A 22823-nucleotide genomic window follows, 5' to 3' on the forward strand; every position below is an offset into this window, starting at 1 on the left:
GGATTGTGCTTCATTTCAGCAGAGGCATTTCTTATCTCAGAAACCTGATGTCTCACTTTCATTGTATCTGTTTATTTTTTTATCCCAGTATTTTAGACAATAATAAAATTACCAAGATAACAGCAGGCTCTTTCACAGGACTGCAGTCGCTATATTTCCTGTAAGTATTACAGCGAGCGTCCTTTGCTGGGGATAGTAGTGAGATGGCAGAGTTTCTCTTCTCATTGACTTGTACTGTGTTGCCCCCCTCTGAACAGCAGGGGGGGGGATCTTTGGATCCTGAGGTACAGAGTATAGTGAAGCAAAATTCTCCTGACCCCTCAGCTTGGAGCGACACTTCCTGCATCTAGGCCCTGTCACATTTATGCTGTTCTTTGTTTTATGGACCTGGTAGCTTTCTTCCTTCTCCAGCCCAATTGGAACCAGCTATAGCACCACTAACCCTGGGGTTTTCCTACCATGTCACCTCTGTGCCATTTAATCCAGCCATTATAGTGACAGCCCTTGGCTAGAGCCACAGAACATGGCTCTTTGCAGATGATATATGTGCATTCTAAGTCCAGCCACTAGATGTTGCTGTTGCATGATGTAGAAGGAAATCTCTCTCCCCAGGGCTATGAATGCAGCATCTCCAACTTTGGCTGGCACGAGATGCAGAAGCTGGACTGTGAATCAATCCCAAATCTCCCTGGTATCATGGAGGTCAATATTCAGCCAGCAGTTTGGGCTTAGGCTTGTCCACCCTCTCTCTTTTCCTCCCTTCCCTTCCCACCCCTAGCCCATGCAGTCTGTCTCTTTCCCTGCATGGGCTGGGGGATGGTTAGAGACTGCTACATAGGCCAGGGGAGGGGGGAGGGGGGTGAATAGGGTTACCATATGGTTCCAGAAAAAGGAGGATGGATTGAGACATCCAGGTTTTACTTCCAAAATCTACATGTCTCATTCTGTCCTCCTTACTTCCACTGCTTTCAATGGAAGTAAAACATAAGAACAAAAGAATTGCCGCTGCTGGGTCAGACCAGTGGTCCATCGTGCCCAGCAGTCCGCTCCCGCAGCGGCCCTTAAGTCAAAGACCAGTGCCCTAACTGAGTCCAGCCCTACCTGCGTACGTTCTGGTTTAGGAGGAACTTATCTAACTTTGTCTTCAAACCCTGGAGGGTGATTTCCCCTATAACAGCCTCCAGAAGAGCGTTCCAGATTTCCATCAACCTCTGGGTGAAGAAGAATTTCCTTTCGTTTGTATGGAATCTATCCCCTTTTAACTTTAGAGACCACCCTCTCGTTCTCCCTACCTGGATGTCTCAATCCATCCTCCTTTTTGTGGAGCCATATGGTAAACCTAGGGGGGGAGTCCTGTCCACTTTGGGCTCAGGCCCGCTCCAGATTGGCTGTTTGGCTATACCACTATGTCCGCCACTGGCATTATGCCTAGAAATTCAATGCTGGGCCATGCTGCAGCGCTGAATTTCCGGGTCTACAGAGCCAGCCAAACCATAGCTGGTTAAACACGTAACCAGTTATGGCACACTGTGTAAAGATAGGACTGAAGTTTATATGGTCCTATTTCTATAATTTGACTGGTTAAGTGCTGACTCTGCTCCTGGAATGCCCCCAAAATAGACAGTTTAGAAATAGGAGCTAACCGGACATTTTCAGCGGACGTAACTGGTTAACTGCCACCAAAAACGAGTGATTTTTAGCTAGCTAGGAACTGTTTCTGACCAGTTAAATCACTCTGAATTGTTTTTTCATGTTTCTCGTAAGTCATTTGACTTTACTTCGTAAATAGAGCAGAACATCTCTCTGCTCCTTGAAGGCCTCCCTAGTCCCCTGTTCTGTGCTTTATTTATTTATTATTTGAAAAAAAAAAAAAATTCACTTTGAAATTAAAATACAAAGGGGGGTCAAAATATCACTCTTAATTTTAAAAATCTGATTTGCTTCTAGTAAATGTCTCTGTTATGTCTATGGTAATTAGTGTGCACACACTGAAGTGGCCATGACTTGTGGGATTCTGATTCCAGCACCCCAGAGTGTTTTGGGGGTCACCTATTACACCCAATCAAACAGCCAGTGACATGGACATTCAAAATGGCCTCTTTTCTTGCCTTCTTTCAAGGTAGAGAGGAACACGTATTAGGAAAGAAAAATGTGCCATTCCTCATCTTCAAATATCCTATCATTTAAACACTTGCTAGACGTACGCAGCGCTGTTTCTCTGTGGTTATACCTTTTCTCCATCTCTCACCAGTTACATGCTAAACAACTCCATCAGTGAACTTCCGAAGAGCTCCATCTGCGCAGAAATGCCTCAGCTGAACTGGCTGTAAGTTCCCAGGGGCCCTCTCCCATTCAGAGTGGCTCAATGCTCATGGACCCGTGCAGCTGGTCTAAATCTCAGAGCTTCCCAGTGCATCTCAGATCTTTCCTGCTTTTACTGTCTCCCGCCTTGAGACATTCTGCAAGCTCTTCTTTTTTTTTTTTCCTGTGCATATGGGATTGTCTCAGGGCATCTATATAGCTACAGTCATCCAAACCAGCCATTATGTTTTCCTGTCCTGTCTCCACACCCCATGTCCTAACTATTTTGTCACTGTACACTTAGCAGCCTGTAGCCCAGAGGTAGGGCACAGCACCCTTATCCTGAAGCAGAGTCCCTGCCTTCACCAATGCTTCGATGGTTCTGCTTCTGTGTCCACTTACATGACTTTCCCCTTTCTGTGCCTGCAGAAAATCTTTAGTGACAGGTTTTCATCTCAGTCTGAATCACAATGATGGCAAACCAGAAACAGATCAAGCGCATCCTGAAACTCTTGTCAGTTAACCCTCTGAAATCGAAGGAAGAACTAGTTTGACTTTCAAATATTGTAGTGTATCTAGATTTCCAGAAAGCTTTTAATAAAGTTCCTCATGAGAAGCTCCTGAGAAAATTAAAGAGTCATGGCAAAGTTCAGTTGTGGATTAGGAATTGGTTATCGGATAGAAAACAGATGGTAGGCTTAAATGGTCATTTTCTCAATGGAGGAGAGTAAACAGTGGAGTGCCTCAGGGGTCTGTACTGGGACCGGTGTTATTTAACTTATTTATAAATGACCTGGAAATTGGAACGACGAGTGAGGTGATTAAATTTGCAGACGACACTAAACTGTTCAAAGTTGTTAAAACGCATGCGGATTGTGAAACATTGCAGGCAGACCTTATGAAATTGGAAGACTGGGTGTCCAAGTGGCAGATGAAATTTAATGTGGACAAATGCAAAGTGATGCACATTGGGAAGAATAACCTGAATCACAGTTACTGGATGCTAGGGTCCATCGTGGACAATACTCTGAAGCCTTCCACTCAATGTGTGGCGACGGCCAAGAAAGCAAACAAGGATGCTAGGAATTATTAGAAAAGGGATGGTAAACAAGCAGTTTCTAGCGCAGAGAGCCACACTGAATGGCGCACTGAACTCTATGAGCGTCGGGAGCAGTACAGGCCATTCAGTGCAGTTTCGAGAAGAGGGGGGTGAGTGTTATAATTCCTCTATAATCGCTCAATGGTGCAACTTCACCTTGAGTATTGAATTCAGTTTGGTCTCCTTATCTCAAAAAAGATATAGCAGCACTAGAAAAGGTTCAAAGGGCATAGAGAAGGTAGACAGGGACAGATTCTTCAGACTGTGGGGAACCACAAGTACTAGGGGTCACTCGGAGAAATTGAAAGGGGAAATGCTAGGAAGTTCTTTTTTACCCAGAGGGTGGTGGACACATGGAACGCGCTTCCGGAGGTTGTGATAGGCCAGAGCACAGTACAGGGGTTCAAGGAAGGTTTAGATAGGTTCCTAAAGGATAAGGGGATTGAGGGGTACAGATAGAAGCAGAGGTAGGTTATAGAAATGGTCAGGAACCACTTCACAGGTCATAGACCTGATGGGCCGCCGCGGGAGCGGACCGCTGGGCGCGATGGACCTCTGGTCTGACCTAGTGGAGGCAACTTCTTATGTTCTTATGTTCTTAAGAGCGACCAAGATGATAAAGAAAGAATATGAGGAAAGAATAAAAGTTGTGAATGTGCTAGTTACATGTACACATGCTTCTGAAATAACCTCCATATTAGAATATAAATTATATCTAAATGAATAAACTTATACAATCGTAGAGGAGTCTGTAAGGAAAATAACATTTTAGAAGCAGAAAGAGGAAGACAGGCAAAAATATCTGGAAAAGTTAAGAGAGGCTGGTCGTGTAGTCAGGAAAGCAAAGATGCAAATGGAAGAAAAAAATAGCTGACACGGTAAAACGAAGAGACAAGACATTTTTTTAGAAATATCAGTGATAGGAAGAAGTGCAAAAGTGGCATTGTGAGGCTCAAAGATGAAGGGGAGAAATATGTAGAAGCTGATAAACAAAAGGATGAATTGCTTAATAAATATTTCTGTTCTATGTTCATGGCTGAAGCGCCAGGAGCAGGACCGCAGAAGACAAATGTGAATAGGGATGGAAGAGTAATAGACCCTGATTGATTTTCAGAGGGTTGTGTTCATAGGAGCTAGCTAAAATAAAGGTAGACAAAGCGATGGGGCTGAAGGAACTTGCGGAAGTTCTGGTGGCTCAGCTGACTTACCTTTTCAATGAGTCTCTAGAGTCAGGAGTGGTAACCGAGGACTGGAGAAGGGCAGATGTGGTCCCTCTCCACAACAGAGGAAGGAAGAAGTAGGGAATTGCAGGCCAGTAAGTCTGACTTATGTGGTATGCAAATTAATGGAAACACTTTTAAAAGAGAGAATGGTCAAGTTTCTAGAATCCTGTGGATTACAGGACTCTAGAAACAACATAGATTCACTAGAGGTAGGTCTTGTCAGACAAATCTGATCAGTTTCTTTGACTGGGTGATCAGAGAATTGGATACAGGATGTACGTTAGATGTGGTGTATTTAGATTTTAGCAAAGCCTTTGACAGTGTTCCACACAGACGTCTAATAAATAAATTGAGTGCCCCGAAGTGACGGGCTGGGTCAGGAACTGGTTGAGTGGAAGGTGATAGCGGGTGGTGATCAATGGAGATCGCTCTGAGGAAAGGGATGTTACCAGTGGTGTGCCTCGAGGTTCTGTTCTTGGGCCTGTTCTTTTTAACATTTTTATGAATGATATTATGGAAGGGTTGTCGGGTAAGATTTGCCTTGGATGATACCAAAATCTGCAATAGAGTAGGCATGCTGGATGGTGTGAATAACATGAAGAAAGACTTAGCGAATCTTGAATAGTGGTCTGAAATTTGGCAGCTAAAATTTAATGCTAAAAAATGCAAGGTCGTGCATTTGGGCTCCAAAATCCCAAGGGAACAGTACAATTTAGGGGGTGAAGTTTCAAGTTCAAGTTTATTATGGATTTGATTAATCGCTTATTAAATTCTAAGTGATGTACAAAACAGTAAAGTTACAAATTTATGGGGGAAACAAACCAAATAAATACGACTAACCTGACAGAACATATAATACAAAAGGAAAAAATGGGGAAAGAAATACATGTTTAAAATTCTGCATATTGTAACTCGCTGATAGTCCAGCTCTCTTCGATGTGAACCGCCTAGAAAATTCTTAAGAAATTGTATTCTGTAATTCGCTTATTTTTAAGATTCTGCATACTGTAATGTCACTGACTATCTGCATATTGTAACTCGCTGATTGTCCAGCTCTCTTCGGTGTGAACCGCCTAGAAGTCGCATGATTGTGGCGGTATAGAAGAATAAAGTTATTATTATTATTATTGAAGTAAATAAGACGAGTAAGGGAAAAAACAATAGGAGGGGGGAGAGCAGTGGGTTTAAAAAAAATTGGGAACTAAGATTCAATTAAGGCTCCTAATCTAGATTTCTAGCTGTCAAATGCATCTTTAAAAAGAAAGCATTTTAACTTGCTCTTGAATCTGTCTAAATTGCGTTCTTCCCATACGTAAATAGAGAGGGAATTCCATATTTGGGGGGCTGTGACAGAAAAGATGAATTGCCGCCGTGTGTTAATATTTTTGAGAAAGGGAACAATTAATAGATGTTGGCCGTTTGACCTAAGTAATCTTGTTGGAGTGTGGGGAATCAATAATCTGTGAATGAAGGCGGGAGTTTTATAAAGAAGAGATTTGAGAGTCGGCAGTTATGCGGTGAGCAACTGGGAGCCAATGCGCTTTCTTAAGGAGAGGTGTCACATGGTCGAATTTCGTAGCTTTCGTTAGGAGTTTAATTGAAGCATTTTGAATGATCTGTAAACATCTGATTTCTTTTTGGGCAATTCCTTTAAATAGAGCATTGCAGTAGTCGATTTTTGAAATCACCAGAGACTGAATTAGTGTGTTAAGTGATTTAGGGCATAAGAATTTCGAAACTGAATGAATTTGACGTAGTCCAAAGAAGGTTGATTTAACAATACTAATAATATGTTCATTATAAGTTAATTTGTAATCAAAAATAACCCCTAGGATCTTAATGCTACTGATCGACTGCAGGATGGAACCCTTGATAGTAATTGGGAACTTGAGCTTACGACCATCTTTCCAGGGGAAGAGCATAACATTTGATTTATTAACTTTGAGAGCTAATCTATTAACGTCAGTCCATTGGTGAATCGGTGCACGACAGAAGAGCGGTGACTTGGGTGTGATTGTATGTGATGATCTTAAGGTTGCCAAACAGGTTAAAAAAGTGACGGCAAAAGCTAGAAGGATGCTAGGTTGCATAGGGAGAGATATGGCCAGTAGGAAAAAGGAGGTATTGATGCCACTGTATAAGACCTTGGCGAGACCTAATTTAGAATATTGTGTACAATTCTGGAGGCTGCACCTTTAAAAAGATATAAAAAGGATGGAGTCGGTCCCGAGGAAGGCTACTAAAATGATATGTGGTCTTTATCATAAGGCGTATGGGGACTGACTTAAAGATCTCAATCTGTATACATTGGAGGATAAGCAGGAGAGGGGAGATATGATAGAGATGTTTAAATAACTATGTGATATATATGTACATGAGTCTAGTCTCTTTCATTTGAAAGGAAGGTCTGGAATGAGAGGGCATAGGATGAAGTTAAGAGGTGATAGGCTCCGGAGTAATCTGAGGAAATACTTTTTTACAGAAAGAGAGGTAGATGCATGGAACAGTCTCCCAGAACAGGTAGTGGAAACAGAGACTGTGTCTGAATTCAAGAAAGCCTGGGATAGGCACGTGGGATCTCTCGGAGAGAGAAAGAGATCATGGTTACTGCGGATGGGCAGACCAGATGGGCCATTTGGCCTTTATCTGCTATCATCTTTCTATGTTAATGTGTTAACCTCTGCCCTCTGGATTCTTAATTCTCTGTGGGCTGCAGCACTGCTTCTAGTGCAACACAAGGCTGGGGTTTGAGTCCATGGGCTCCATCCTCAGAGGTGATTATAGCTGAGGGAAGGAAGCAGCTTATTTCTGGAGATCTCCAGGGACAGGATTCCTACGATAGAGCTCAGAGCAGCTACAGAAATCGTGGTAAGGATATGAAATCAGCAGCCCTTTGGAAGTAAAATCCAGACCCATGGCCACGCCCCCAGGCCCCCTAGTTCCACCCCACCCCCTCAACCTGTTTACTTGTTCGGAGCAGTGTCAGAATGGCATCACATGCATGCATGTCTGCACATGATGTTACCGTGTTGCATCTACGCTATGCGTAGATGCCCTCCCGACACTGCTCCCAGCTGAAAGCTTTTCAAAACCCGGACAACTTACAGACGAAGTAGTGCCTGTCCATATGCAACCTGGGCTCATGGAGTAAGCCAACCTCAGCGAGAGTGTGATACAGCTGTATATCCCAGCAAATGTTAAGGAATGTAGTTAGTAGAGGGGTGTCACCAGCAGTAGTCACAATAAGAACTGGTCCTCTGCACGGAGGGGGGGAGGGGGAGGGTCCTCGCCTTGCAGTAAGGACAGGACCCCTGTTTATTACTGATATATCATTTGGTCTTGCTGCCGCTGGCGATTTGTTTTATTTACTCATGCTGTTATGTGCCAACTTGATTTCACTTATCTCACAAGATTCTTGGCCAGATCTGAGCATAGTGACAGTCGACCTTTCAACTTATGGGTCTCTTTGTCCACGTTCAGTCCTGCAAACAGGCCATGCTTTCAGGATATCCCTAATGAATATTCATGAGAGATCTGCATAGAACAGATGTAGCGGGCATTCAAAAATCCTGAAAACCTAGTCTGTTTGCAGTCCTCAAAGACTGAACTTGGACAACCTGGTGTCTGAGTCTGAGTTCTTGTCTGCTCTGTATCTCGGGGGCCTTGTGCATCATCCTAATCCATTGTAGGAGCAGCAGAGCGACTGTAAATCCAAAGAGGGAGCGAATCAAGCTGAGAGACCCCTGAAACTGACCACATTTATTCCTGTCACTGCAGGGATCTGGAGGGGAACCGGATGAAGACCATTAGGAGATCAGTGTTCCAGCAGTGCATTACCGTGCTGTGAGTACACTCCCCTCCCCCCACTCCCACCCATCTCTGCCCATGCCAGTCCACTCATACACAGAAATAGTGCTCCTGTGTTCAGTAAGAACAGAGGGCCAAGATTGATGTACGGAGTAGTACCAGAAATTCACCAGCAGGTGGGGTAGGACTAACACATGCATTGCACTCTGGAATAACAAGAAAACCCATGCCTCCATTCAGCAGACCTTGTTCTCCAACCCTAAGCTCCAAAATCACACGTTAATGACAATAATAATAAGAAAATGAAATTGGAAATAAAAATTTATTTATAAAGGTTCAAAAGAAAAGCACTTTAAATGCACTGAGTAAGGTTTCTTGTATTGGAGCCCTGAGCACTGCCATATGTAAACTAAAGACCTTTTGTGTCCCCAAGACCCCTCATGTCCACAGCCCAATTATCTCATCTGTTTGATCCATCTTGTGATATAGATTGTTTCAATCATGTGTTGTCGATTGCTGTAACCCTCTATGTCCTTAGATACTAGATAGGCTATCTTCTGTTTTGAAACGGTGTATGTTCACTTGTTGCCTACCCTAAGTTTTCTGGGAGGATGGGATATAAAACAAAATAAATAAATAAAAAGTGAAACTTGAGAACATAAGAATAGCCTTACTGGGTCAGACCAATGGTCCATCAAGCTCAGTAGTCCGTTCTCACAGTGGCCAATGCAGGTTCCTAGTACCTGGCCAAAACCCAAGATGTATCAACATTCCGTGGTATCAATCCAGGGCTAGCAGTGGCTTCCCCCCTGTCTTTCTCAATAACAGACTATGAACTTTTCCTTCAGGAACTTGTCCAAAGCTTTCTTAGAACCAGCTACGCTATCCGCTCTTACCACAATCTCTGGCAACACGTTCCAGAGCTTAATTATTCTCTGAATGAAAAAAATATTTCCCTGTAACTTCATTGAGTGTCCCCCAGTCTTTGTAATTTTTGACATAGTGAAAAAAAATCGATCCACTTGTACCCATTGTACTCCACTCAGGATTTTGTAAACTTCAATCATATCTCTCCTCAGCTGTCTCTTTTCCAAGCTGAAGAGCCCTAATCATTTTAGTCTTTCCTCATATGAGAGAAGTTCCATCCCCTTTACCATCTTGGTCGCTCTTCTTTGAACATTTTCTAGCGCCACTATATCTTTTTTGAGATAAGTAGACTAGATGAGGTCGCACATGAAGTGATACAGGGGCATTAAAACATTCTTAGTCTTGTTAGCCATCCCTTTTTCAATAATTCCCAGCATCCTGTATACTTTTTTGGCCACCGCCGCACATTGGGCGGAAGGTTTCATCGTATTGTCTACTCAGGGGCGGAAAATTTCATGGCGACACCAGAAAGTATTTCTTCACAGAGAGAGTGGTTGATCATTGGAACAAGCTTACAGTGCAGGTGATCGAGGCAGACAGCGTGCCAGACTTTAAGAATAAATGGGATACCCATGTGGGATCCCTACGAGGGTCAAGATAAGGAAATTGGGTCATTAGGGCATAGACAGGGGGTGGGTAAGCAGAGTGGGCAGACTTGATGGGCTGTAGCCCTTTTCTGCCGCCATCTTCTATGTTTCTATGTTTCTATGATGGGTCATTTGGCCTTTATCTGCCATCATGTTTCTATGTTTCTATAATCAGAAAGTTCTATGACATCACAATGCAGGTGTAAAGAGCCTTAGCCTATAGGAAGAGGAGATGCAAATGTTAAGAGCCTTAGCCAATAGGGAGAGGAGGAGAGAGTGGCTGCTGCAGACACCAGAAAGTATTTCTTCACAGAGAGAGTGGTTGATCATTGGAACAAGCTTCCAGTGCAGGTGATCGAGGCAGACAGCGTGCCAGACTTTAAGAATAAATGGGATACCCACGTGGGATCCCTACGAGGGTCAAGATAAGGAAATTGGGTCATTAGGGCATAGACAGGGGGTGGGTAAGCAGAGTGGGCAGACTTGATGGGCTGGAGCCCTTTTCTGCCGTCATCTTCTATGTTTCTATGTTTCTATGATGACAACCAGATCCTTTTTTTGGGTGCTAATCCCCAAAGTGGACCCTAGTATCCATTAACTGTGATTCAGATTATTCTTCACAATGTGCATCACTTTGCATTTGTCCACATTCAATTTCATCTGCCATGTGGATGCCCAGTCTTCCAATTTCCTAAGATCCGCCTGCAATTTTTCACAATCCACAGATGGATTCAGTACACCTTCCTACAAAAACAATGTTCCATCACAGGAGAGAATCTTTGAACTTTGAAGGCAGAGAAATCAGCTTTTTTTGAGTTTTATTGACCTTTAAATAGATCATACATAAATGAATACAACAGTAAAAGATAACATGAGTCAAATGTATGAGAAAAGAAAAGGTAGAGAGGGAAAAAAAGCAAAACAACAAAGCGATATAATGACAATTAACAATTAATCAATAATGCTATCATAGATACAACAAAAAGGACAGTATGGATGTACACTTCTCCCTCCGTATTCGCTATGATAGAGGATTAACAGAACCGCAAATACAGAAAAACCGTGAATAACCTTTTTATATGTTATTTGCTGTTTTCTATTAAAAACCATCGTGAATGTAGTGAAACCGCGAACAATATGGTGGGAGGCCCGGCCTGTTCCTGAAGGAGAGGCAAAACAAGGTGAAGAAAGTGCTGGGAATCGGCGATTTTCTCTGTAAACGCTTGGAATCAGCGATTTCTTTATGCAAGCTGATGTAATTTGGGAGGAGGAGCCAGCAAGCTAAAAACCGTGAATAATCGAAACCGCAAATACGGAGGGAGAAGTGTTCAGCTGAATCATCATGGTTTTTAACAGGGGCATTATTTGAGAAATGGACCACTTTTCAGTTTAGCATTGTGTCTCACAGATCCTGCAGAAATAGTTTGTTAACGGTTCAGTGGCTTCACATCTAAAGTTTTGCAAAATCCCTCCTCACCAGAGTCAGGTTGCTTTGCTGTTAAATTGTCTGCTGGAGAATTTACAAAACCAGTGCCTTCTCTCCAAATTATGTATGAGGAGGAAAAAAAATGAACAATTTTGCCTCTCTCTTTAGCTCTTGGTCCCATCTCCACAGGATAGTCCCTCCCCCACCTGCACACACATAGCAGAGTGGAACAGAAATTTGGCTGAGCCCCTCTGGTGGAGGGAGCCTGCTTCATCTCCTCATAAAGCTGTCAGCCTGATTAAGGGGGAGCAGAGCTGCCTATACTTCATTTAGAGACTTTGCCTTCCTTATGGCTCCGTCTTCCCTGCTCTCAGATTTTTCCATGACCTGAACAAGGCCGTAGTGAGAAAACAAATTCCGGATAAAAGCCAACTGCCCAGTTGGTTTTGTGTAAAGAGATTGTTGAGTTCTGGATCACAAACCTCTACCTTCTTCTCATCATCTGAAAACAAGAAGCATTTAGAGTTGAGCTCCCTTTCTAAGGTTTCACAAGGAACATCCCACCAAGAGCCACTTCTGCCCAGTCCACAGAAGTGGAGCCATGACATGGGCTGATAAAAGGTTGCAAGTGACATGACCATTAGAGAATGACAAGGGGAAAAAATCTGTCCCCATCACTGCTCCGTCACCAGAACACCGTGCCCTTTACCGCCCCGTCCCCGCTATCCCCTTCACCGCCCCGTCCCCCATCTCCACAGCATCCACCCTTCCCTCTCGCCACCTCACTGCCCTTCGGCACTCCTCGCGCGGTCCATGCATCTCCCTCCCTCCCCCTTACCTTCTCGGCGCATTTTAAGGTTTCAGAGTACTTGTTGAAAGCTGCCGGAGATTATGTGCATCGCCTGCATGTGTGGGCAGAAGCTTCTCCTCTGACGCAACTGGAAGTTGCACGCGATGCACGTAGGCTCCGGTGGCTTTCAACAAGAACCCTGAAACCTTAAAACGTGCCGCAAAGGTAAGGGGGAGGGAGGGAGATAGATTCGTAGGAAAGTAGGAAGGAGGGAGGGGGCCACGTGCGATCGGTGACCGCGTGTGTTCCTTCCCTTAACTGCGGGGAGAAGGCCATTCACCGCTCCACGGGGCGGTGGATGGCCTTGACTCCGCACCTGCGGTGAGCACCTTTCCCCCCTCCACCATTTTGGCGGGTTACCAGCGGCTACTTGCGGCTAGCCGCAGGTAACTTCCACCGTGTCATTTTATAATGACCATATCAAACCATTTTTGCAAAAACTTCACGTACGCCTCATAAATTCAATGGTAATGAAGGCATTCACTGTTAAGGGCAAAAGATTTATTGGATCTGAAGAGAAAATAAAGATTGCCATTAGCTATTAAAACCAAAGAACTGAACAGACTTGAAGGCTAGACACACTACATCAGCTGGCTCGCATGTATTCACACCTTCCAAGAAATGAAACAAGTTGTTGAGGCAAGACTTCCCTTGGCTGAACCCATGCTGATCCTGACCCATTATACCATGTTTGTCTGCATGTTATGTAATTTTATTCTTTATAATAGTTTCCACTCTCTTGCCCGGCACTGAAGTTGGCTTTCCATTCTCTAATTTCCCTGGAACTCTTTTTAAAAATTGGTGTTACGCTGCCACCCTCCAATTTTCAGGTACTATGGACAATTTTAATGGCAGGTTACAGATCACTAACAACAGATCAGCAATATCTTGTAGGTTTTTTTTCAGTATCCTGAGGTGTATACCATCCGGACCAGGTGATTTATCACTCTTTAACTTGTGGATTTGGCTCAGTACATCTTCTAAGTTCACCAAGATTTCTTTCAGTTCCTCTGCATTGTCGCCCTTGAAAACCATATCTGGTTCAGTTAGAGCTCTTACATCTTCCATAAAGACTAAAGCAAAGAATTCATTCAGCCTCTCTGCTATGGCTTTTGTGTATTTAGAAGAGTTAAATCAAACCTTGAAACACTTATGTCCCTCCTCACTATTCCCTTACTCAAATCTTGTGCTCACCATTACCCTTAATCGCCTTCATAGTACCCCAAGACCTTCACTAATCCAGTCCCCCCTACCCTTCCTGTAAGCTTGCTTACTTACTTTGGTGGGGGAGGGGACAAGGCAAAGCCATCATACTTGCAGCAGGAGGAGGGGAACCAATTCAACATCAGCACCTGCAACATTGGAGAGTGGGAATGGTTGCTGCCTCTCATGCCCACCCCAAACTATGCCTCAAACCATCTGCCTGTTAACAGCAACCACTTGTCCATCTATACAGATTCCAGCTTATGTGTGTGTCTCTCTCTCCTCTTTCAGGATTCTGCATGGAAATAGGATAAGGAAAATCCAGCAGGGGGCACTCTCGATGCTGACCAAGCTTGTGGAGCTGTGAGTCTTCAACCTATATGTAGTTGTGTTCTGTGATTTTTCTCAGTGTGGACACGAATACACAGTTATTCCTAGTACAAAACCAAATCAGACAAATGCAAGGAAGATCTGTAAAGTGGGGCTTGGCGATAATGCAGGGTAGAAGATGCCCATAATTCTGCATGTGCAAGAGGAGAGTTCAGCAATGTCCAGATAGGAGCTAAAACAGATAATACAAGGGCTGAATGAAAAGTAATGCCTTCACCTCCATATTTCATCAGCAGAGGGCAGCACTGAAGCACTACGCACTTCCTTCGCCTCAAGAAGGGTCTGTGTGAAGAGGCTGTTTTTCTATTGCTTGTGAAATAATAGCATGCAGTAAAAACTCTTCCTCCGACTTAAGCAAATGTGCCGTGATAGAATTTCTGATTGCTGAAGGAGTCCCTCCAATTGAAATGCAGGTTGTTTCTGGCGATGACTGTGTTGATGTGAGTACTGTGCGTGACTGGGCCAAAAACCTGTAAAGCTCGTGGACTGGTGAGGGCTGATTTGTGTGATCAAAAATGACGTGGACAGTCTGTGGCTGCAATGGATGAGTCTCACAGGGGAGAGGCTGATAAACCCAGAAAGGACAATTGGAGGATTACTCAAAGCGTTATATTACAACCCTGAAAACCCTGGAAGAATGATTGAGAAGAATTTGGTAGCACAAGAAGAAAATTTCGTAGCGACATGACAACACTGGGCCTCACACAGCCCAGATTAAGTACCATTTGATTTTCATCTTTTCTTCAAAATTGAAGGAATAGCTTGGAAAGGACTGTGAACAACTGGTTGAAGACACAAGAAGTGCATCCTTTTGCAACAGCTTTCAAAAACGTGTCCATCCTTAGCAGAAATGTGTGATAGAGGCAGTTTACCTTTCATTCAACCCTCGTAAGTTAAGAAAGCAATAACTTGTGCAAAAGACATAAACAGTTCCCCAGTGAAGTTTAGATTTTCCTCCAGAAATGTAAACTCCAACAAACCCTAACCAGAGTCTCTCCCGAGTGAGCTGAAGCTGGCTTTCCATCCCCAAATCAGTGTAAATGCTTTGGGGACGAGTGTGGTGCAGTGGTTAAAGCTGTAGCCTCAGCACCCTGAAGTTGTGGATTCAATCCCACACTGCTCCTTGAGACCCTGGGCAAGTCACTTCATCCCCCGTTGCTGTGAGCCCCCCAGGACAGACAGGGAAAACTGCTTGAGTACCTGACTGTAAACTATTCTGAGCTCCCTGGGGAAACAGATTAAATAAAATGCTGAGAAGGAGGTGGCCAGAGACGAGGGATACCAACCAGAACCCCGGTACTGTGCTTTGTTAAACCTTGATGATGATTTTCCAGCTAGCCCTAGCCCTTTCCTGCAGGTTTTCAGGATTACCATAATGAAACTTCTTGAGGGAAATTTCCACGAAGCAATCTGTCATTGTGGTAGTCACTGGTGTCGACCCAATTCCTCGGGATACAATCAGCCAGTCAGGTTTTCAGGATACCCACAACAAAACTTGCATAAACTGGAAATTGACCTCATGCGGATTCTGAAAATCTGACTGGCTAAGTGTGTCCCGAGGACCAGGTTGAGAACCACTGTTGTAGAGGCACAGACTGAGCCAGTCCTGGTTTTACCACTGGATTTCTTCTCTTGCTGTTCTTAAATGAACTACTGTAGAAGTCAAAGTCCATCCATGGAATGAAATGTAAAGCACCCGGGGGGAGGGGCTGCACCCTCCTCTCCTCCCACCACTCCTTCTGTGCTCCTCCCCCACTAAACACACTTATGTTCTCCCTTCCGCCACGTACCTCTGTAAATCTTTGCAAGCACGAGCAGCTTCTCCAGGATGCTGTTCATACAAGCGGTGGGTTTCCCTCTGATGTCACTTACTGGCCTGTGACCCAGAAGTGATTCAGAGGGAACCTGGCCAGCGCCAGCAATAGGCAGGAGAAGTTGCTCATGTTGGTGAAGATCTACAGAGGAATGAGGTGGGATGGGGGTGGGGGACAGAGAGGTGCCGATGCCCCCATTGAGACAGTGCCCCCTGCCCCCCCCCTTATTACATCACTGGCTACACCTGCCCTTCATGGCCTCAGTCTAGTTGGTGACCCAGTGACTCCCTTGGTTTAATCCTTCCTACTTCTTCTTCCAGAGATGTGTCGGCCAACCAACTAGAGAGGCTCCATCCACTTCTGTTCAGCCAACTGCAAGATCTCCAGCTACTGTGAGTGTTCTGGGAATAGCGGCAAGGCAGTCCAGTGTCTCCACTGCCGGATTGCTTGTAGCAGCCACAGAGGGTGCCCGGGAGACGGGAACACCAAACCCGTGCCCTGTTCATGATCTCCCTTCATCTCACTACACTGCCCCAAGCATGTCATCCTGATGAGCATCTACCCCTCCTCCCTGTAAGGTGTCCTGGTGGTCTAGAGTATGATCCCCAGTCACTACTGCCTGTGCGGGCTTCAGGTTCACAATAGCAGCCATGCCCTCTAGTGGTAGTTTTGGAGACTACTAGTACAGGTTGCAGCCATAATTTGGTCACAAGTGGATTGTCATATAGTTCCTCATAGTTCAAGCTGTTTCCAGGGAATTACCACCTGATGGATTTGTATGCTGTTGAAAGAGTGGACCTGTAAATCTGTCTTGTGCAGATTTGTTAGGGATACGCTGCAAACCCAACCTGTTTGCAGCCGTCAAGGAGTGGAAGTGAATACCACTGCTGTAGGTCTTTGAAGTTTAGCCTAAACTCCCTCAGGTGGTCTGACGTTAAGAACATAGCCTGGCAATGCCACAGAATATCCCCTCTGACCATTGCAGCACTGTATTTGCTATGCCAGGTTGGTCCAGGACACAGTCTGGTGAGTCAAGAGTTTTACAGACAGTGGTGTAAGGGGAACAGAAGCAGACCACTCAGTGCCATCTTCAGGGGGGGGGGGGTACTGGCACGTCTCCCCCTCCCCTCCCCGCGTACCTCTTTAAAAGTGTGCCGGTGTGAGCTGCATTTTCTACTAGCTTCTTGCATCGGTGTCGGCTCCCTAAAGATGTCACTTCCTGGTCGAGGGACCAGGACGTGTTGTCAGAAGGGAGCTGATACTGGCGCAAGCAGCGGGTAGAAGATGCTGTTCATGCCGGCGAACGTTTCAAGAGGTGTGCGGGGGTCTGGAGGGTGCCCAAGTGGCGGAGAAGAGTCCATCGCTAGCGACCTCCCTCGCTACGCCACTGTGTACGGGCACTGGAAATGCTTAGTGTTAGTGTCCAAATATCTAACCAGATGGTCAGGACCCTGCCTAGTTAGTGGTAGAGGGGGTGGGACTTCATATACCGTTTTTTTCCATGCGGTTTACCCAGTCAAAGCGGTTGACATATTTTAGACAGGTCCTTATTTTATACCTGGAGCATTGAAGTGTTAAGTGACTTGCCCAGAGTCCCAAGGAGCTGCAGTGGGGATCAAACTCACACCCTCAGGATAGCTATGTGGGTAGACCTGGATTTTCAGTGCTGGCCCCTGGCTTTGGCTCAATATTGATACGACAGTCTCTTCATGCACAGGAAGATGGTCCATTCAAGACCATCCTGCCTGTAGGGAGGCGTCCTGTGTGCAGAATGAGAACGTGGAGAGTGGAGACCACTCTATAAATCCAGCAATCTCACCGTTTGTTATCATGGTTGCAATGGTTCTTGTCCCTGAAGCTCTGCAAGATTCACTAATAAGCCCCTCTGTCTCTGTGCAGAAACATCTCCTTTAATCCTCTGAAGCAGATCCATGAGGACCAGTTTGACAGCTTGACCCACCTCCAGTCCTTGTAAGTCTCCATAATCGCAGTCCTGAACTTGTTATAGAAGGGTAGTAAGTGAGGAGGAAAGAAAAGGGAGATGTGGGACAGAGAGAAGGAGGAAGGGAGGAAAGAGAAAGGGAATATGGAGAGAAGAGCAAAGAAAACGGGGCATGGAGAGATGAGCTAAGAGAGGGTGAATAGATTCTAAGAGGCAGAAAAAGACCAAGAAGTTATCATCAAGCTGGCAATCCTTTTGGATGGTATGAGTTCTCCCTCTGGTGGTTATCAAGGAACTGGATGGCTAAGGGAGGTTTTAGGCAGTTAAGACTTGAGGTCTTCAGGAGTCAATACCCTACAAATGAAGAAAACTGAGTAATATATTCAGCTTCCCTGCAGGGGTGCGTAATGAGACACCAAATAAATTTAAGCACATAGCAGAACGACTCTCTTTCCTCATACCTGCTCATACCAAGCCTGGCTCTAGTCCACTACATTTTGCAACAAGGCGAAGGAATAAGCATTTTTTTTACCAGCCCTGCCAAGGAAGCTGACACTGCACCTCAGTGGGATAATGTCTGGGGGTCTAAGTACAGACTTGAAGTTTAAATATTCTTCTCCTCAAATTATTCGCCCACGTCCAGAGTGTCTTTTCTAATTTACTGAGTAACCGGGCAGGGTGTGAGACGGGGAAGGCACAGAGTCCCAAGACCTTCTAATAGGGTTACCAAATGGCTCCAGGAAATGGAGGATGGATTGAGACATCTGAGTTTTACTTCTATTGTTTTCAAAGGGAGTAAAACCCGGATGTCTCAATCTATCCTCCTTTTTCTGGAGCCATATGATAACCCTATGTCTTCACACCCTATGTCTTTTATTCCTTCTATGTTGTGTCCCATTCAACCCTGCCTTTATTCACAAAGGCTTATAGTTATAGCAGATCCCAGTGAAGCTCAAGGGAGTAACTGAGCCGTCATAGAATCTCACCTCATCTATCTACATCAATGCCTTCCTCAGACCCAGCAGGTACCTCGTTACATAATCAGTTAGTGGCAGCAAAGAAATCACCATTTCAAAACTCAATGAGCTCAGTGCCAGCTATCCCTCCCTGGACACAATGAAGATGCATTTTCAACGCTGGGGTACTCCAGCACACAGACCCAGCACCTATAAGCTGTGGTCATTAACAAGTACATACATACAGCAAGTTCCTCTCAGATTTTGCAATGGACACACCCATTCTCACCTTTGGCCTTGCTGTGCAGAGTCTGCAGACCCTTAGGGAATTGGGAGGGGGCTGTACATTAAGATACCAGTTGTGTTTCTGTTTCTCTTGTAGGAGTCTTGAAGGAGTGGAAATTCCAAACATTCAGAATCGCATGTTTGCCAGACTGGTGAATCTCTCCCACATGTACGTAAAGGGAAGAAGGGCCAGGAAGGGGGATCAGAGGGTTCCACAGAGCGCTTTCTTTGATGAGTTTGTCAGAGCTTTCCTTTTGGAGCTTCTTCCTGCTATTTTGGGGTCCTTCTCAATCACATTCATTTAGAACTTACCTGGATATTTAACTTCTGAACCCTTCCATGTTGTCATCACAGTAAATGTTCGTAGGCAGGAGCCACAGATTTTGCTCTTGTACACCATGGGGCTGATATTCAAAAGAAGAGGCTCCTACCTGGTTAAACCCTGCTGATATTCTGTGGCACTTAGCCAACTACTGGGCTGGGCTGGAGTTAAAGCAAAGGGTCAACTTAGCCAGTTAGCAGTGATTTTTACAGACCACTAATTGCTTAACATTGGGGCAGCCAAGGCTCAGATTCACTAGAGTGACTCAATTGCTGTTGACCGATTTTCAAACAGCGATTGATTCACTATCAAGTTTGCATGCAAATCATTTGCATGGAAACTCACCGACTCAATCGCTCAGTGGGCGATTGAGTCAGTACAGAGAAGCAGTGACGTTATCACATGGCATCCGCGCATACCGTTCTACCCAACAGTGATTTTAGAAGCTTTTGAAAACTCGGACAAAGTGCCGGGATTTGAAAAGCCTTCCAGACCCCGGACATGTCCGGGGAAATCCAGACATCTGGTAATCCTACATATACTACCTCCATTTTATGCAAATGTACCTCATGCATATTCATTATGGATATCTTGAAAACCTGACTGGCAAGGGGGTTACTCAAGGACCGAGTTGAGAAACACTGTTTTACAGTAATTGTGTTTCTTGCCTGGTTCATGGTGGCGCCATGATTATGGTGGTGTGGTGCTTATCTCGACTCTGCCTTATTTCCAGCAATCTGGTAACTCTCCGTCAGTCTCTCGCTAAGTCCGCACTAACTCTGGCGCTTTGTCTGCAGTTACTTCAAGAGGTTCCAGTACTGCTCTCATGCGCCGCACATCCGGAGCTGCAAACCCAACACCGATGGCATCTCCTCCTTTGAAAACCTGTTGGCCAACATTGTTCTGCGAGTCTTTGTCTGGGTCATGGCGTGTGTCACGTGCTTTGGGAACCTGTTTGTTATCTGCATGAGGTCCTTCGTTGTTACAGAGAACTGCTGCCACACCCTGTCCATCAAATCTCTGTGCTGTAAGTTAGCGCGTACCACCCTCGCCCCCTACCCAAATACAGCCCAGAAAACGATGGCAGCAAGATAAACTGCTTTGACTCATTTACAAAAAAGCAGTACATCAAATCGATAAATAAATTAGAGTGTACTGTCATGCTCTACACACTATATTCATCAGATCTTTGTGCCATAAGCCACGTTGTACCACCCCCTCCCCCACCCACCTCCTATCCACTATTCATTAATCTCTGTACTCAAGCCATGATGTACCAGCAAATGGATTGATTGGCCCAATCTAATGTAGTCGACCAGCAGATAATCCCAAAAAAATAACAAAATATAAAAACATGCCGATAGACATCATTGTCCTGTTCCTTTAAGTTTAGCTGCCTGCGTCGGGGGCACGTAAACCATCAAAACAAGCCTGGCCTGAAAAGCATAGCCGCACCTAATCTAATCTAATTCTTAGTCTTATGTACCGAATCATCTCCTAAGAATAGGAGCGTGATTCGGTTTACATAATTAGATCACAAAGAAAGATCCATTTTTTTAAGGTTTTGCGAAAGATCTGAAGGAATAAACACGATCTAATTTGAGGAGGTAGTTAGTCCATATCGCATATGGAAAGGGACATAAAAACCTGAAAGGTATGACGGGATATAAATAAAGCTATTATTATTATGGCATTGGGTTGCGCCAATCAATCCATTTGATGCTTCTTTGCACCGTCAATGCCTGTTGAGCTTGCTTCAGCCTCTTTTCTCTAGTCATGACGTACCAACACCCCCATGCTTCAAGTTTCAGCCTTATTTGATATATAACTAATCCAGGTGATATCCAAGTGGTTTACAATTAATTAAAATATATAATAGGTACAGTAACTAAAACTATATCCATCTCCACCCTCTACCCCTAGACACTATATTCAAGTTCAAAATCATGGTGTTTCACAACCACATCCCTCCTCATTCACACAAACCCGGTCCATCAAATCTCAGTGCTATGAAAACTACCCCCCTTCCTTTCTCTATACCCCCCCAGAACTCTGTGTACCACCCCCTCTCTCCCTCTCCCATACACGCTCACACATACAAGGGTCATAAGGAGGAAGTCGTGGCCTAGTTAGAGCTGCATCCTTGGTGTCCTGAGGTTATGGGTTCAAGGCCTGCAATGCTCCTTGTGACCCTGGGCAAGTCACTCAATCCTCCTTTGCTGCAGGTACAATTGTCCGGGTGCGCCTTTGTCTTTCGCGCCGTTGTCTATGAACCAAGAAATCAGTCAGAATTATGGGAGGATAGACAACGGCGCGAAAGACAAAGGCGCGGCCGGACAATTGAGCGCAGCGCAGAGGCACGCGCCGCTCTAAATTACTGTTTTTAGGGCTCCGACAGGGGGGGGCGTGGGGGGAACCCCCCACTTTACTTAATAGACATCGTGCCGGCGTTATGGAGGATTTGGGGGGTTGTAACCCTCCACATTTTACTGTAAACTTTACTTTTTCCCTAAAAACAGGGAAAAAGTGAAGTTTTCAGTACAATGTGGGGGGTTACAACCCCCCAAACGCCCCCACAACGCGGCGTGATGTCTATTAAGTAAAGTGGGGGGTTCCCCCCACGCCCCCCCCTGTCGGAGCCCTAAAAACAGTAATTTAGAGCGGCGCGCGCCTCCGCGCTGCGCTCAATTGTCTGGGCGCGCCTTTGTCCCAGCGCGCTTTTGACCTGACACCGATTTCTTAGGCCACCCTGATTGTTCCTTGTTACCTGGTTTGAGGCCTCCCATAATCTTACTTGTTCCCTTTAGTTGTCCTAAAGCTCTGACTGACCTGTTCCCAAACCCTAACCGAGCCTTCCTTTCAGCCTCTGTAGCCTCCCTCCCTAAAAGTGTACATGATTTTTGTCTTGTTTGGCAATGCAGGTGCAGACTGTCTGATGGGCCTCTACCTTTTCTTCATCGGGGCTTATGACCGGAAATATCACGGGGAATATAACAAGTACGCTCACGCCTGGATGGAGAGCAACCAGTGTAAGATGATCGGCTCGCTGGCCATGCTGTCCTCAGAGGTCTCGGTCATGCTCCTTACCTACATGACCCTGGAGAAGTTCTTCTGCATCGTCTTCCCCTTCAACCATCACCGGGTGGGGAAAAAGCAGATGCTTTCCACGCACACTGCCATCTGGACACTGGGCTTCCTCATAAGCATAATCCCGTTCTTCAGCCAGGAATCATTTGGCAACTTTTATGGCAGGAATGGAGTCTGTTTCCCACTCCATTCTGAAGTGACAGAGAAGCAGGCAGCCAGAGAGTACGCTGCCAGTATATTCCTAGGTAAGGAAGGATGTTCCTGAGTACAGGAAAATATTCTACTAGTATTCTAATAACACTCATACCTAAGGCAGAATATTGTCACTGTATTATTTCTGGAGAAGTGTGGTTGCTGTGTAGGAGAGATGTTTAAATACCTCTATGGCGTAAATGCAAGCCTCATTTGAAAAGAAGCCCTGGAATGAAGGGGCGTAGGATGAAGATGAAAGGGGTCAGGCTCAGAAGTTACCTGATTAAATACTTCTTCAGGAAAGCGTGGTGAATTCACGGAACAGCCTCCCAGTGAAAGCGGTAGAGACAGAAATCGTATCCGAATTCAAGCAAGCTTGGGACGTGTGAATAGGACCTGTAAGGGAGAGGTA

General features: G+C 45.1%; 1 protein-coding gene across 1 annotated transcript in view; it reads left to right on the top strand.

The window, feature by feature from the left end:
• Window positions 1–22823, top strand: part of LOC117361057 (relaxin receptor 1-like) — a 92403-nt gene that overhangs the window by 62644 nt on the left and 6936 nt on the right. Inside the window, exons 8-16 of the mRNA XM_033945877.1 lie at window positions 89–160; window positions 2252–2326; window positions 8401–8466; window positions 13715–13786; window positions 15948–16019; window positions 17527–17598; window positions 18908–18979; window positions 19930–20159; window positions 22054–22464. Coding sequence (XP_033801768.1) covers window positions 89–160; window positions 2252–2326; window positions 8401–8466; window positions 13715–13786; window positions 15948–16019; window positions 17527–17598; window positions 18908–18979; window positions 19930–20159; window positions 22054–22464 — 1142 coding nt within the window. The remainder of the gene's footprint in view (window positions 1–88; window positions 161–2251; window positions 2327–8400; window positions 8467–13714; window positions 13787–15947; window positions 16020–17526; window positions 17599–18907; window positions 18980–19929; window positions 20160–22053; window positions 22465–22823) is intronic.

This window comes from Geotrypetes seraphini, chromosome 5 (genome assembly GCF_902459505.1).
Source record: "Geotrypetes seraphini chromosome 5, aGeoSer1.1, whole genome shotgun sequence".
Taxonomy (NCBI): Eukaryota; Metazoa; Chordata; class Amphibia; order Gymnophiona; family Dermophiidae; genus Geotrypetes; species Geotrypetes seraphini.